The sequence below is a fragment of the Mustela lutreola genome, chromosome 1, assembly GCF_030435805.1.
Source record: "Mustela lutreola isolate mMusLut2 chromosome 1, mMusLut2.pri, whole genome shotgun sequence".
Classification (NCBI taxonomy): Eukaryota; Metazoa; Chordata; class Mammalia; order Carnivora; family Mustelidae; genus Mustela; species Mustela lutreola.
In genome coordinates, this window is record NC_081290.1 from 127373752 (window position 1) to 127391833 (window position 18082).

General features: G+C 34.9%; 1 protein-coding gene across 4 annotated transcripts in view; it reads right to left on the minus strand.

The window, feature by feature from the left end:
- The window catches only part of PDGFC (platelet derived growth factor C), a 201348-nt gene that overhangs the window by 47446 nt on the left and 135820 nt on the right, over positions 1–18082 (minus strand). For all 4 annotated transcript variants that reach the window (XM_059173869.1, XM_059173885.1, XM_059173878.1 and 1 more), the window contains one exon: positions 7380–7560. In XM_059173869.1, the coding sequence (XP_059029852.1) occupies positions 7380–7560 (181 nt within the window). The remainder of the gene's footprint in view (positions 1–7379; positions 7561–18082) is intronic.

The window sequence follows — 18082 nt, forward strand, 5'->3', positions numbered from 1 at the left end:
ATAAATGCAAGTATTACCAAATTGAAATCTAGCCATCTAATTCTATGAGAAAGGTCCACTTTTTTTTTTCGCAATCCTGTAAAAAAAAACAAAAACAAACAAACAAAAAAAAAGCCACCAAAAAACCCAGAGAACATATGGGTAGATTAGTAAGAAAATATTCATGCAGAATTTCTAATCTGCTCCTCCCAAATATTCATGTTTGTTTGAAAATGAAAAGTATCTCCCCAACATCTTGTAATAAAACCTTTGCATCTGCTTAGTTTATAGTCTACAGCAATTTCTCACCACAAATTCAACGTGAGAACATCTTGTATCAGAATCTCCAAGCATGTTTGATGAAAATGCAGATAACTGGGCACTATTCCAGATAAAGAAAATCATAATCTCTGACATCTGATAATATTGTTTTTAATAAACTCTTCAGGGATTTTTAATAATATATTTGATATCAAACCTATACTAAGCCTCTCCCAGGGTTTTTGTTTGTTTGACCATTTGTTTTTTCCTTTAATCTGAGAGTTATAATATCCCTCTGCTTCCACCAATTGCCTCTCTTTCTTCAAATCGTTCCAAACCACTTATATTACACTTACTCATGTAGTGTATTTATATAGGTATATAGGGTGTGTGTGTGTGTGTGTGTGTGTGTTACATTTTTCCCCCTCAAAACAAGGTAAGTTCTCAGAGACCTAGGGCAATGCCATATACATTTTCTAATTTTTTCACAACAAAATATCTCCTCAAATAATTCTTCAATGCCTATTGAAAAACTTAACAGGAAAATGTAAGAGGTTACTGAGGACAAAGCATTTATTTTATCATTTTCAGTTGCAACAAACTTCTAGAGAATAATTCCACAGGTTTGGGGCCATATTAACTCTAAGCTTTTAAGTCTTTGTGGCTTTAGATATAAAACATGAGTCCATCAAACTTCAAGCTTTCTTAAATTCTTATTTATAACCCTTTGTATTTCAACTCAGTTGTCTGTCTGTCGTCTACCATTCCTGCAGTAGCACCAACTGCCTTTTCCTTTCTAACTACAAATCACACCATCTGTGAAATTCTTTCTAAGGTAGCTAGGAATTAACTGGAACAAAAAGAGTCAGTAGAAATGGAAAGAGACCATGATCTTCACATGAAAGAGAGCACTGTGTCCATGGGGTAGAAATTGTTAGAAAAATACATTAAACAACTCTTAGCCAAGGAAAAGCTTAGTCTCTGTAGCAATTGTGTAATTTCTTTGATGTAATAAAATACTGTCATCTCTAGACTCCTTGCATAAATATACAGTTACATTGTATATTTTAATAAAAACCTAATCACTCAAAAAGTGTTTCAGACGATGGTATAGACATGAAGTACTTGAAATAACTTCTTTCATTCTCTAAATACTACAAAAAATTCAAAGAACAAGTTTTTTCTCTTAATTCTCTCTTAAGGTAAATAAAAATTTATTTTAAAGGTTTACAATCTAAATTTTTCACTCATTAAAACTGGTTTAATACAATATAGGAATGCAGTGCAATTTGTTATGAAGATCTGCAATTTTTAAAAAATCTTGACAGTCTAACACTGAATTTGCTTCCTATGGAGCTATGGAGTTGGGGTTATGATACTGCTCTAAGGGTTTTTATTCCAGGTATGCTGCTTTATTTTTCCTCTAAGAAAATGAACTTGATACCTTGTTTGAGAGTTACTTAGAATTTTTCTTAACCTGAACATAAAAGCAAATTTGCCCTTCAGTTAAGACTTTTCCTTACATGATATTAACAGTGAAATAACCTACTGGCACATGCCAGAAGGGACTGAAAAAATAGCCCCCTCCTCCTTTCTCCCTCCAACTTTAATATTCACTGAGCTGCTTTGTTCTCTGTATCCCGCATAATTAATAACTACTTTGGCAATCAGTCATGCATTCCTTAATGGCACCTCAGGCATCAAGTGTCCTTCTAAGCCTTCCCCGCAGAAACCATACACCATTCTATAGTGCATACTGGCCAGGCACTGACTTAACTCTGGACAAGTCATTTACAAAATCACTATTAAGGAAAACCCATAGTTGGGATTATAAAGTGGCTACAATACTTGCATGCCATTCTCTAGCATTATTTAATCTCTGGGTATAAGTTTACAAAAAGGAATTAAAAAAAAATGTGAGTCCAAACAACTGTTGCTAACCAGTGAAAAAAAGAAAATAGCAAAGAACAGGAAAAATTGAAAAGCAACTTAAAAGATGAGTTTCACGGGTTGCTGTGAGTTAAAAGAGCCTTCAGTTCATTCATCACCCCACACTCTCCTCTTTTCAGACAATAAAGGCAAGAAGATAAAAATATATGGAGTCAATTAGTACAGTAGCTTTAACATGTACTTCTCTTAATCTATGACCGATCCATTTATTACATGAAAAATGCAAATAAATGAATTGCTGAAAATATTGTGTTATTACTTCTGGTCCAAAGCTTAGATTAAAACTCCTGACAAAACAGTATATTCAACAACAGTGTTTTAAAAGAAATCAATGGTGTTTTAATCATTCTTCAAAATTTTAACCAGATTGGAGAGAGAGAAAAAAAATCCCCACATCTCATAACCATTTTAAAACATATATATTACAAACAATATATACTCAAGAGGAAATAGTTCTATATGCAAAGAATAAAACCACTAAAAATATTCATATTTGGATTTGTATCTTTTATTTAAAAATAAGCAATTTTTGAAGTAATTTTTGAAGTAATTGATTAAAATATGCAATATTTTATATTAAGACTTATTATTATTATTTTTTTACAAATACACTTTTAATAAGGTCTTTTGATGTTAGCAGAAAAGATGCCATTTTTCAGCTTTGTAGATTTTTTAACATTTTAAAATAATGGTGCTTACACTATAGTACACAGAGTAAAACATACATAATCTATTATAAATTACTCTAAAATTAAACAAGAAATTTTCTTTGTAAGAGATCCGAAATGTGTGCTGGGCTCTCAATGTGTGTGGCCTCCAAACAGAAACAAGCTTGCACTGTTTTATTTCAGTTTTGCTTCATTTCTTCCCAAACAATCTCTCACTGCTAATCTACCAGCCTCCCCCCCTTTTTTTAAGCATGAAGGAAAAAAAAAAAAATCAAAGACATTATTAACTCCTTATGCACAATCATAAAAGCTGCATATATATTGTTTGGCATCAATTTACATGGACTTATTTTTCTTTCTTTATTAATGGGGCATAATTGGGGAGTCTATTATTTCCATAAATGATTCTTGAAAATAACATTGAAATGCTACATTTTAAACTTATACAGTGAATCCAGTATTTTTTTTTTTAAGCTATAAACAACTAGCTACAATTTCAGGTAAACATCTTATGCTAAAGATTTTTCTAAAGTAAAACTCAGCCTATAATATCAACTTAAAATAGTAAAGTGCAAAGATAAATTTTATTTATGTTTTACTCTAAGGTATCTAGGAATCAAGAAAATGACACTGAAATCTTAATACAAAAAAAAACAGGGTAACTACATCTAAAAGAATACAAAAAATCTTTATTAAATCAACATCACTTTATTCAAAGTAATAGATAATCTCTTGTTTTACCTATATGCGGTCTCATTCATTAGTCTGGGGAAAAGAGTGGGTAAATGATCTGACAAAGGTGAACTTGGTTTTTAATGCCAACACGTGTATGGCAACACCGTTTCTGAAAATTTTAAAAGTACTACTGCTAAGATACACACTGTCTAAGATTGGTATAGAATCAACCAACCTTAAAGGTTGGCTAGAATCAGACATATCCATTCATGGTTCCAAAGAAGGCTGCAGAGTGATCCCCCTTACTTGTAAACTATAAAGAATATTAAAATAGAATTTCTCCATAATTGTCCCAGGGAAAAAATGGATTAAACTCAAAGTCTGTTGGTTTTTGAATAGATGCAAAATATGAAGTTAATTATAAAAAGCAGAAAGTATGATTATACACAGTAATGGTTATAATGTCGTTAAGTACGCACCAATGTCTTTACTCCAAATGTTCCGTTCCCCACCAGAAAGCGAGAGAGACAGAGACAGAGAGAGGGAGAGACCAGTTTTCCCATATCATGACTTGGAGAATACCTGCTGTCATTACTGCAGTTCACCAGTGCTCTAGGTTATGAATCAGCAACATTACACAACAGTAACAAGAGGAACAGAGTCAATGAAAGTCAGGGCAGCTCCACATTTAGACAACTCTGAGGGGAACTGGCTGAACTTCCATGAGGTACTAGTGAGCAGCTGCAATGTATCTGGCATTGTGCTAGGCGCTCAGCAGCAAACCTCAATTCCGCAAGTTAATAGTCCATTAAGGACTTGGGATTCGCATCATTGCATCATTTGTATCATGACAGAATAAAGAAACCAATGTGGCCAGTGGTCCCTAAAAGTCCTATTTTGCTGTGGCAGGTTGCATTCAATTAGACCAATGCCTCTGGGAAGCTGGGTGTGCTAATTATGAAGTTAATCCTGGGGGAGTGGGGAATCAGAGATGATCCAGGGGTTGGAGGGCACATGCCCTTGAGCAAATGCGAGAAGAACTTTTAAGTCTCTTCTTGAAAATGCAAACTTTCTTCCCTTGGGCTTTCATTCATTGATACACAGATAAGGTTGATGGATTGTTGCCCTGTTAGTAATAACGTTGTGGGGAGGAGAGGCATGGAGAGAAGGATGTCATTTAGCAATACACAATAATAATTCAAAACATTCTGGAAGGCTTAACAGCAAAACCACTTGTTAAATTTTCACTAACTAAATCTCTGTTTTCTACAGGAATCATGGACAGTAGGAGGGTGGCTGTGTGGGAGAGAGGGAAACATGGAACCAAGACAAAGGAGAGGTGAAGAAAAGGCAGATAAATTGCCAAAATAAATTTAACAGAACCGAAGCTTGTGAGATTACAAAAATCATGTATCTATAATCAGCCTGGAAAACATTCTGGCAAAATTAAGATCACCAAATCACACCTTATTAGGCAATGCAGGACTATGCTGTCACGTTATCTTGTTTCTTGCAGACCAATGGCTGCTGTTTTTTCCTAAGCATGAGACAAATTAAAAAAATATATTTCCTATGTCGTATCTCTACATATCTCCATTTTCCGCAGCCCATCACGAGTCAACTTGGGTACCACACAAAATGTGGCACCGTAGATGCCGGGAGAATGTCAATTCACAGACTACCAAAACCCACATTTGCAATTTTATCAAAGGATTACAGCAACTATTGAAAAATGCACTGAATTTAATTTTAATGATGTAACCGGTGACACAGCTTTCTTCTAAAGGCTCTCAGAAGCAGTTTCTGATCTTAATCACAATAAATCTCCAGAAGCAGATCAAACCACGTGGCAGAGCCCTTTTGAGTCAAGAGGATGGGTAATACTTACTGCAGATCCTTATGATGCTTTATCTCATTTCAAGGCTCAGGAACCTGCTTTATGCTCAGTGATAAAAATACCAGGTGTCAGCGAATCATCTGTTAGTTAAGCTGGAGTGAGTGAGCGGTATGATCAACTCAGCATTCAAGTACTTATTAAGAGCCTGTAATGGACCCAGAACTGAGTACAACACTATAAATTTCCTTTACATTTATCTTTACATGAGATATGGATTTATTTAATCCGCACAGCTCCTGGGTTATCCAACTAACTAACCCATGCAGTCATAAAATGAGGAAAAGACAACCCTTGGTGTCGACATATGTACATCTATTTTAGCTTAATATATGTATTAATCTGTAGCATGATAGCGAATTGCTAGCTATAAACATCTAAATTAATACAATGTGAAAAGAAAAGTTTATTTAACATATAAATATCTTCTCAGCTTCAAATTTATTTTTGTCACACGTTTGGGATAAATACCCTTTATTTTATGTATTATTTTAAACATTTGTATCTATTTTTTCATCATACCCAGAATACTGAAAACCCATTTACTAATTTTCTCATATTGCTTACAGTAATTCTGAAGTATTCATACAAATACGAAGATGCCACCTAGTATGCTTTTTAAATATGATCAATAATATCACCATTTAAAATAACATAGAAAATAAGATCTTCAATGATTTTGACAGAAGGTTTAGCAAACCAGCAGGCACATGGGCAACACAACAGGGTGTGGGTTACATGCATTAAAACCTGTGCTTTTTCTGGGTATAAGAACAGTGCACACAGCAAACTAGCAATTCGTGAAGCCAATTAGGAAATATGGAATCAATATTAAAATTTGTATATTATATTCATATTGTAATGTTAAGGTGAAGTTTCCTTTTTTGGTTGTTCAGTATGCCCCAGGCATGAAATAAAGGGTACAAGCAATCAGGATATAACTAAAATTATAGTAATAATTATAATTAGGCAAAGTAGATTTCCTAAATTCCCGTGATAATTTCAAAACATCTTTTTTGAAACAAAAGAGCCAGAAATATTACTTAAGCAGGGTAAGTAGGAAAATGGAGATAACTACTTCTTAACATGTATTTTACTCTAACATTGGTAACATTAAAAAGAAGAGTGAATTTATCTTTCTCAATAAAAAGAAAAAGGTTATGCACATATTCATAAACAACACATTAAAAAAATATTTTTCGGAAGGTTCAGGTAAGGAAGGATGCCAACCTTAACTGGAGGGGAACAGTAAGACAGCAAATTAAGAATATGAACTTCTAACGCAATTACAGACATGAATCTAGCTAAAATGGCATTAATGTCAAATCGTGCTGGCTTTCTAGTTCTGCAATGTATTTATTCCAAATATACAGGTGAATTGGAAAATTAGAACCATTACAATCCCGTGTTAAGCTTCAAAGTTTCCATCTTTAAAGTGAGAGTAACAGGTAGCAAAATGCAAAGGAATATCATATAAGAAATGTCTCCAGAAAAGCCAGAAAACTAAAATCGTATTTTATCATTTAATATGATTCAAACTTGAAATTCAGGAAGACATTATACTGTCCAAATTGTGATGGTGATCTAAATGCTATGAGTAATAAATACACAGATTTTCCCTTTTTTTTTTTTTTTTCAGGAGAAAATGTTACCCACATATGTAACTTCCCATAAATACTGAAATATCAGTGAGCTGCGGAGGAATGGATATGATGCAATCTCCTAAAAGTTGTAAAAAACAAGTTATCTCATTGCACTGCAAAAGGTATTTCACCGGACTAATGATCTATAGTAAGGAATTCAAGTTATTTGTGATACCACAGTGATGTTTATGGATAAGAAAAAATCAAGTGGAGGAAAGGTCTTTGTTTTTTGTTTTTCCTGATTCTTTTTAAAATAAGTACACAGAACAGTAACTCAATTAAATAAGGAAATCTCTAAGTGATACTTACTGGCACAACAATGTTGTAGTGGATGCAGAACCCGGGTTCAGAAGGAAAATATTCATCAGATACAAATCTTATCCTGATTTGATTTCCTTTAGAAATCTGTTTTCCTGGCACAGTTCCAGAACCACACCAGCGCCCTAATATAGTTCCATCACTGGGTTCTTCAACTTCTACAAAGTCATACCTGCAAGACACAAAGACAAAAAAGACATAAAGTCCTATGAACTGCTACTGTAACAATTCAAAGTCCACGATCATGGATCCGATGAATCTATCTATGGACCAGAGCCAGGGGTCCATTCCAAATTTAACTAGGTAAATATAATAAAATAGTCCAAAGAAGAGATACAACTGAAAATGCATTCTCTGTTAAAGGAAAATGAATCTTCTACTCTAAGCCTTCCATAAAACTGTTAATGAACTTCAAATTCACTGCACAGCCATCTCAACACTTAAATATTCTGTATGCAGCAACCATAGCTGACAGTTTGTGAATTATTCCATTTAATTTCCATATGGATATGACAGTTTTGCTCTAATCTTAATTGCTATTATCACTGCCCATTACTTTCTGACAGTAACGCTTTCACCCTAGGCAGACTCCCTGGCTCCCTTTCCTGATCCGCCGCAAGCTTTTCTAGAGCCACATCCTTACACATACATCCTTCAAATCTTGCTTTGTACCAGTCTGCCTCTGGGAGACCTTTCTGCTGTTCTCAGCTCATCGCCATCTTTCTGTTTGTGATAAACACTTATTTTCAATATTCACTATATATGAAAGTGATCCCTTTTCTATTCTTTTTTTTTTTTTAAGATTTTATTTATTTGAGAGAAAGAGGGAGAGTGAGCAAGAGAGAAAGAAAGGGAGCAAGAGAGAGCACATTCAAGTGGGAGGAGAGGCAATGGGAAAGGAAGGAATAGATGCTCCACTGAGCAGGGAGTGGGACATGGGACTTGATCCCAGGACCACGAGACTACGACCTGAGCTGAAAGCAGACACTTAACCACTCAGGCGTCCCCAACACATGATCCATTTTCTTAGTCTCTTAAATCCTTGAAGAAAGGAATTGATTTTTACATTCTTTGAGTTCACACTACACTACACACAGTATCTTAAACATAAGGAATAAATAATATTTTGCCAGCAAATGTTAATTTTGGTTCGGAAGGCTTCAGTCAGTGGTACTCCTGAAGAGCAGTATCGTCTCTTAAGAAAATGTTTCAGAAGTGACCTGTAGAGGCATTCTCAGCGATACTGAAGTTAGGAGTGAGGTGGGCACTACAACATGTAACAGGCAAGGTCCAGGGATTTCAACCATGGGAAGTCCAACAACAATGGGAAGTCTAAGAAGTCTGTCTCTGCCCCATGTTCTCTGAGCTTTCCAAACAGTTGACTAGACATTCATATGGCAAAATTTTTGATATAGCTCATTGAGTTTGGAAACTAATAATTATCTCACATACAAATATGTTTTGCAGTTTTAGTTAAAACCAAATTTTCCAGAAATTAAGCTATTGAGTAAGTTGAGGAAAGTTTCCATGTTTGGAACTTTACCAAGAACTACTATTTGGAAAAACATATCATGAACAGGAACACTGCTTATACTATTTGTACAATTAAAACAGTTAAACATAAACATATTCACCTGTACCTATAATGGTCATATTGACAATGAGTCTACTTAAAAGATGCAAGCATCTGACCACTTTTGTTTTCCTAGTGTAACTGTGCATGTGTCCTTATGTATTTAAATCCACTATTTTCATAGAACTCACTTTGTAATTTCTGGTTTCTATAGCACACATGCCATTGTATTTATATTTTAAACAACTGTGCCCATAAATAGATGATTCTTCCATAAACTTATTTCAGAAAACTAAATAGGATACTGCAAAACTTTTCTTAAAAGGTAGGTAGGTCTGACATGGTTGAAATCACCAATGGATTCTTCCAAAAATCTAAATTCAGCAGATGTTAGACAACTAAAAATAATACATTTTATGCAGTATTGAATTTACAGAAAAAAATTGGTGAAAATTATATACAGAGTATCAACAGGCCAATTTCTGCTTATTCATCTTCATCTTGAAGAAGTACCCAGAACTGTCTTATGACATGTAACTTAACTGGTCTCAGCCTCGTTTTCCTTGGTCTTACATTGACGACAAAGCTACTTAGCTCACAGGGATGTCTTAAGACAGCACACCTGTGTCGTACCTGAAACAGGGCTGGCACACAGCTGCCGTTCAATAAAGCTGTCCTTCCTCTCCAACCGGCATCCCTTGTTCCCACCTTCACATGAACTTTTAATATAACCTTTGGAGTTCGAAAACAATAAATAAAATTCAAATACAAAGATCAGACTATCTGCTCTACGTGATGAGTCTGGGGTCATCAATGACTAATGTGTAAGTCAACCAATATCACCATTTTAGGAGTTCGGTGTATGGGTGTGGTGGGACCGAAAAGCAGCGTGCTCAAGGTCAGAAGAGTTGGGTAGAACAGACCTAAGTAGTTATTTCCGATGTACTTGGTACAGAAGTGGACAGCTACCATGTGATAAGAAAGGATAATTTTTACATCAAGACTGTTTACACATGAAACAAAGTATTTATTCAGAGAGTATCTCTTTGTGCTTGGAGGTTTTTGGCCTAAACCTCTATAATGTAGGTTACCACCATTGTGAGCTCGAAGAAAGCCAGGTTTCAGACCTGCTCAATCATTCTGTAAGCATTTATGAAGCGCTGACTTGGTGCAAAGCTAGATTCTTAGGATACAAAGATGAAACTATAGCTTCTTTGGGCTCAGGGCCCATAAAACACTTTGGTAAGTGCTCCAATGAGAGTACGTAGGAAATACTGTGGAATATTGGCAGAGTAGGAGTAATTCTACACAGTAAGATTAGGGTCAGCTTACAAAGGAACATTTGGGCTGTCAGTGGGTACTGAATGACCAGGGCTGAAAAGAGGGGAAATGGAAACGCACTGTAGTGAGAAGTACAATCTGTAAGATGCAGAAAGAGGGGGCCAGGCATGGTGGGCGGTGAGTGGAGGGCAGGAAACAAAGAAGCAGATGAAGATCAAGCTGGAAAAATAGGTGTAAGTGGAAAGGCCTGGGTACTTCAGAGTCAGATGTTGGAATATTTTGTAGGCCAATGTTGCAAACAGGTCAGCGCAGTTTTAATAAGCTCTATGTTTCCAAAATTTATATCAACATTGCAAAAAGTGGAATTTCACAGGAAAGTCTGAATTTCTGTTTTTTTTTGTTGTTGTTGTTGCTGTTGTTTTTTGTTTTTATTTTTTAATTAAATTTAAAGATCTGGTAATGCTAAATATCATTAGCCCTGGTATGACTGCTCAGATCTCCGGAATTGGTATCACCTCCAGGAGAGGTGGTATCTTCCATTTCCTGCCTTATCCCTAACATCTATGTGCCAGGAACACAATAAGAGCAGTATTGCTATCTTGTGAATGAAGGAATGAACACTGAACCTTCATTCCTTCATAGCAGCTGAGGTTGGGACCAGGCGGAAATAGCTTTGGATGGGACATGTTCTAAGTTTTTAAAGATGCCCATTTACGTTCTATGCTGCCGCTACTGCTGCTGCTGCTGCTGCTGCTGCTGTTTTAATGCCCAGATCGATCATCACCTAGTTGCAGTACCCGTCCATGGAGGCATCTGAATGTGCCTCCCTTAGAGAGGATGGCTGTGGAGGTTTCAGTGAGGAAGTAACACGGGCAGAGAACAGAATCTTCACGTATCTGAAGGATGCCGGGAAACAAGGACATTACAAATGGGGGTAGTAAGAAGAGCGCCTGTAACAAAAACATCCTGAAAAGGAGCAGTTAGGGGGGATGTGAGGAAAGCCTCTGTGACTGATGCCGCAGAACGGAGCGAAGAGGGAAGGGAAATATCCACCAGCAGCAGAAGTGGTGGACAGCGCCCCGAGTGCCAGATACCAAAGAAAGCTCAAAGAGGACGGAAACTGAAAGCCACCCCCCTCCGGTTTGGCAGTTCAGTCATTTCAGCAAACTGGTTGGACGGAACACAAAGCATCAAAAATTTACTTCAGTCCATTTTCAAAATAACTATTATCTTTCTAATAGAAGCATCCTAAGAGAAAAAGGCCACATGCAAGAGAACTACACGAATTAACATTAAGTGTTTTTACTATTATATACTTTTTTATTTATTAAGAAATAAACATTGTTATGTATGTATCTGATTGGAAGCTCTTTAGAAGTATTTAAAGAGATTATATACACAAAACAGCTGGATTATATATGTTAAGTTTTTAAGGAACAAGTAAGTCCTAACTTTGGCTCTATTTACATTCTGCTACAAAAATCACTGTCCTGCAAATAACAGTTAGAAGCACATTATTACTTTTTTCATGAAGATTTTCTACCTAACTTGATGCCATTAAAAAAAAATCCACTAATCTATATAACAATTTCTGGATTTGCAGTTAGACAGTTGGCAATTAATTCTTATACCTCATACAAGCCTGATGCACACATTTACCACAGTGCTTTAAAAAAATCTTTTTTTTTTTTTTTTAACATTCCATGAAGGTTAAATGAAATGGACATCTAAAAAAGTACTGTGTTCTTGCCTATAAAACAGCAGAATCTAACATGTGCTACTAATTCTTTCACAGTGAACTTATAAGATTTTTTTCAGAAGTGGGGTCCTATAACAATATAATTCTAAATTTCACTCATTTATTCCACCATCAATTTCAATGGTAATACTCAATGATGGTTTAGATGTCTGTGGAACTGAAAAGTATCAGTAACATCATTATTTACTGAAGCTTAGTTTTCCCTTTTCATCAAAACAGTAAATCCCCTTGCTAAAGGATATGGTTACAAAAACTGCATTTTTTAAAAACTTAAATTATATTTAAGATCATGTAAAATAGACGCAGTGAAGATCTACCTGTACACTGTTCCCAAGCTTCACTGTTGCTATCTAATCAGCAAAATAAAAAAAACCAAAACCAAAAATCACTGACACTTAATTTTCTATTTCCTTTAAATTGTTTGAGGATATATAGAATGTGGTTGGAAAAAAGCTCATGCGTTAAATCTAGTTGCCTTCCCTAATAATTTGAAGTTTCTCTTTTTTCTGATAAAATGCTTGCAGATGGAATTCACTGTGGAAGTTGGTTGGTTTATATACCATAGCACTGCTCAAAACATCAAGAAGAGAGAAAACAATGAAGAAAGATGTCTGCAGGCCTCAGTCAAACGAAAGGGAGATGGTAAAACCAAGCAGCATTTGACACATAAAAGTGAAATCACAAAACATAATCTTCCTTACACACAAAAATCTATGCATGCCCAGGTGACTGTTCTGGAGACTTGGTAATCCCTATAATACACTCTCAGGTATTAATTTCCAACATGTACAACTGCTCACATCAGTGTTTAAAGGATTTACTAAACCTATTTTATGAGCCAATCAAACATCACTTTCTCACGGCAACATGATACAGAGCACACAGCGGTAAGTGGTTTATAATGATCACTCCCTTTCTCTAACAAACCCCTGGGGACCCACGGAGGATTTATGTTCTTTTATGTTGAACAAACAAGTCTGGTATTGTAGACAAAATTTTCATTCTCATGTGGGAATTTAAAAACTGTGAGGGTATGAGGACTGCTTTCTTACTCCCCAGAACTGTAAGGAGTATACCAGAGAAATAAATTCCCTGGTAAACATAATTGTCAGACAGCCAGCCTCCTTCAACAAAAATAAACCAGTCCGGCAAAATAGGTTGTTTCTAGTTCAAACTAATGAAAACTAAAGAAAACCGAACCTGACAGTAGTGTAAAACCCTGCCAACAAACAGACGTGGATCTTAAAAGACCCAGCTCTGCAGTGTCGCCTGGAGCCCTAGTTTGTTGGGAAAGGTAATAAAATTAGTAAGATGCCAATTATTCTGCAGTGCTTATTGAATTATACTTCGGTTTAGCAGAATACCACTCGTACACAGAATAGACGTTTTAGATTCCTATTTTTAGATTCTATCCTGTAGATTTCCTATAAACAGCAAAATCTTCATATAAATTTTCAATATACACATATTGATATTAATAATAATTACATTTATCGATTGCTTTTTATACTTTAACTCATTTAATCCTTAAAAAAAATCACAAAAAGTTGATACTGTGACTCTGCCCACTTTTCAGGTTATAAAATACAGAAAAACTAAGTTCTTGGCCAAGGTCATATAGCAGCTAAATGTAGAGCCAAGGCTTCCACATTGGCAGCTGAACTCTAGAACACAGGCTAACTTCAGAACCCTTAAGTTCTAAGCTGCACTGTGTAATATATTTTAGATAGGTAGTTATATTTGCTTTATTTTGAGACCTAATTGTAGAAAATTTGTGTCTTTGTTCAAACTGGCTAAATGGCTTTATTCAATGGCTAGAGAAATAGTAAAGGTCATTCAAATAAACTGATCAGTCAACTTGGCAATTTTACTGATACTTGTTTAAATTAATTTGGTAATTCAGTAGTCCCCCTTATCTGCAAGGGGTATGTTCCAAGATCACCAATGGATGCCTGAAACTTCAAACAGTACCAAACCCCATATGTACTGTTTTTTCATACACATATGTACCTGTCACAAAGTTTAATTTATAAATTAGATACAGTAAGACATTAACAACTATAACTAATAATAAAATAGAACAATCGTGATCATATACTAAAATAAAAGCTACGTGACTGTGGTCTTTTCCTCTCTCTCAAAATATCTCATTATACTGTACTCGCCAATCTTGTGATAATGTGAGATGATAAAAAACCTATGAGATGAGATGAAGTGAGGTGAATGACGTAGGTACTGTGAAGTAGTGTTATTACTTGTTCTACTGACCTGATGATACAGCAGAAGGAGGATCATCTGTTTCCAGACCTCAGATTGCCCCCGTTAACCGAAACACTGGTTAAGGGGGGTACTAGTGTATTTACTTTTGGTTACTCTAAATTCTTTATTGATAGTTTTAAATCTACATAGAAAATGTGTAAGTCAAACCACTAAGCATGCTTCAGAGGCTGACAACACACCGACGGAGTAATTTTCATGAAAATTACTATGAGAAACAGTTATTTGTTCATGGTGGAATTGTATATGGTAGGAAATTAACAGATTAAATTTCTCTTGTTACCAAATAAAAGGTAGAAAAACTAAGCCAAACAAAGCACAGGGGGAAAACTAATGAAGACAGAGACCATAAGAGATATATTCAAAACCCAAATTAGAATTTAGAATTAAAACCAAAAGCTGGTTCTCAAAAACGAGAGACACAGACAGGGGGAGTAAGGAGAAGGGCGGGGACGGGGGAGGAGACAGAGAGAATATAATCAAGAATTTACAGAATTAGTAGTGAGAAAGAAGATATAATCACAGATGAAAAATGTATTCAAACTTTGTATGTTTTATGTAGCTTTATGCTAATGAACATGAAAAGCCAAATGAAATGGATTACTTACGAGGAAAATGTAAGTTATCAAAATTGACTGATGTAGAAAAAGTGAACTAATAGCTCTAGAAGAAACTGAAAAGATTATCAAACACTTGTCAATGAAAGATGAAAAGGTATGGGACTTATAGGAGAGTTCTATTTGACTATAAGGAAACATACAATTTCAATGTTATATATAGAAGCACTTGTAAAAAAATGAAAATGGCAGATATTTACCTAAATTGCTAATAAAATAAACTCACCTAAATTTTGTGGATACAGTTTATAATGCTATATTATATACTTTAAGGTTGCTAAGGGATTATATCTTAAATGTTCTCATCACACAAAAGAAACGGAATTATGTGTCCTGATGAAGATGTTAGCTAACTCCGTGGTTATATCTAAGAACTTGTAAAATAATGAAAATGGCAGGTATTTACCTATATTAATAACAAAATAAACTCACCTAAATTTTGTGGATACAGTTTATAATGCTATATTATATACTTTAAGGTTGCCAAGGGATTAGATCTTAAATGTTCTCATCACACAAAAGAAACGGAATTGTGTCCTGATGAAGATGTTAGCTAACTCTGTGGTGGTAATCACATTGCAATATACAGGTGTAGCAAATCAACACATTGTATACCCTAAACCTACACAATATTATATTCCAGTTATACCTCAATCAAGCTGGAAAGTTAAATGAAACTTAAAATCTCTAATAAATGAAAAACTTGGTATTCATATTCTTTCAACTGGCAAAATCAAACATTAAAAATCATGACAATTTTACTTAAAAACTGAGGGAAACACAAAAATACCAAATAAAAGCTCATCATATATCATCCAATAGTTGATTAAAACATGGCATACTTCGTGACAAAATGTGGATTTAGTTCGTGAACATGAAGATGAAGGCAAAATTGACCTTTTAGAAGATTAAAGGAGAAAAACTGTAGGATCATATTAATAAATGCTGAAACAATGTGAAATAATCAACTAGTTAGATTAAAAACATGAGTAAAATGTGACTAGCAGGAAACTTTCAAATCATGGTGTAAATTATTTAACAGAAACTAACTGAGAGTCTTAAATTAAATAAAATTGAAATCACTCTATTTAAAGCTAGAATAAAGACACTGTTGGCCATTCTCACACTATTTTCAGGTGTTTGTCTGTTTGTTTGTATGTAGAGGGGAGGGCGTATCTATTTAGCTATGAGAGAAAAGAAAACAAATGTCATAAAGAGAAGAGAAGAGAAAAATGATCCTTAGTTTGATACTAGATTCCCTTGAGGATAGACTACAGTAAGGTAAAGCACTGACACTGGAAAAGCTTGGAAATAACCACATATGAGATAGAGTGGCTTAGAGTATGGTAAGGGAGGGAGAGCCTAAGAATGGTTATATGCTCTCTATATTTTGAAGGTAAATTTGATATGAGTTGGTGTGGGGTATGGCTTTTAAAAACCATTCAGAACAGAAGAGATTTCAGTAAAGCGACTAAAAATAGGACCCATATACAAATATCACTAATTTTTCCTTATAACAGCAAATACCAGAAACTGCATAGGGGGAAATGTCTCTCACAGAATTATAACAACACATAGTAATAAATACGATAATAAATTATAAACACTATATGAGGAAATGTATATAATATACCAAAGGACAAAAAGACACAACTTTACTATAATGCTTAAGAAATAAGACTTCTACAATATTTGTATAAAACAAAATCACCACAATACAGCAAACTTTATGTAGTACATGCTATGTACCAGATACTTTATAAATACTAACTCATTCAATCTTCCAACTCAACCCTCTCCATAGCTACCCATATTATACCCATATTATAAATGGGGAAACTCAGGTACAGAGAGATAATGCAACAGGGCCAAAGCCATTATAGCTAAGAGTAATGAATTGGAATAGGAACCTTACTCCAGGCTTCAGAGCCTGTGTTTTTAACCATTATGCCTTACTGTCTCTACCCAGTTAAACAACACAGCAGAAACTTACCATTGGCTCAGTGTCAGTGTTCCTAATTCACTGTTAAGAACTCTGATTTTAAACTCTCCAGATTCTCTTCCTTAAAATGTGGAAACTACTCATTAACTCTCGAGACTGTTGTGAGTTTCAAATAAAAGAAAGTATATAAAGTGTTTACAAAAGTTCCTAACAGATAAGCTGCTCAATAAACGGTCTGTGTGTGTGTGTGTGTGTGTGTGTGTGTGTGTTCAGTAATTACTATCATTGCAGTCATACGTGCAAGCAATGGAAGACTCTACCGTGTGGAAGGACAGACCCCACAGCTCCTCATACAGTGCTAAGTTGCAAGGATCCCTACTTTCAATCATGGCAGACCCCAGAACCAGCTCTCCTTGCCATTCTTCCCCTGTGGAAGTAACATTCCTGACTCTAATCTGCCAAAATAATATAAGCTATTATTACTAACAGTTGCTCCTTTCATTGTAGTAGAAGAGACGGATTCATCTGTAGACTGAAAACACTGAACATTGATTTTTTTTGTCAGCATTTTATGCCCCATAAAATAAGCACAATAATAGTATCAATATTCTGACTGTTGGGAGGATTAAGTGCCATAACATATCAAAAGCACTCACCTGTTTGCTCAGAATCTTCTTCAAGACTGATCAGCCATTGAAATATATGGTTACTTATCCTCAATTATTACTCACAGGTAGTTATGCATTTTTACAGAAACATCACTTCCGATCTGTGTACTACTACTGAAATAATGACAAGATTTAGGTGGCTAATCCATAATTCAGAGACTGCTCCCAAAGCAAAGTAAAATATTCATGTTCTTCTCTACCCGGAAGACTACTTCTAGTACTCTTTATTACACTCCTGTAATTAGTTTAAAAAAAAAAAAAAGAAATCTCATTAACATTCAGGACTGCCTACTACGATGTTCTAATGTGTGTGAGACTGTTTATTAAACACACGTTGAGTGAATCACTACTAAATGAGTAATAATTCAGGAAGAGTTCATACGAATGATCAATAATATACCTTTATTCCATGTGTCAACAACTGAACCACTTAGTATTGAAAGAAAATTGAGAAACTGAATTTAAGAAATAAAATTAATATTCTATCTGGACTAAAGCAAAATTTTTCTTTGATGGACTATCATCTCATTTTCCTTTCTACTTTCAATAAATAGAGTAAGAATAAAAGGAGAGAGGG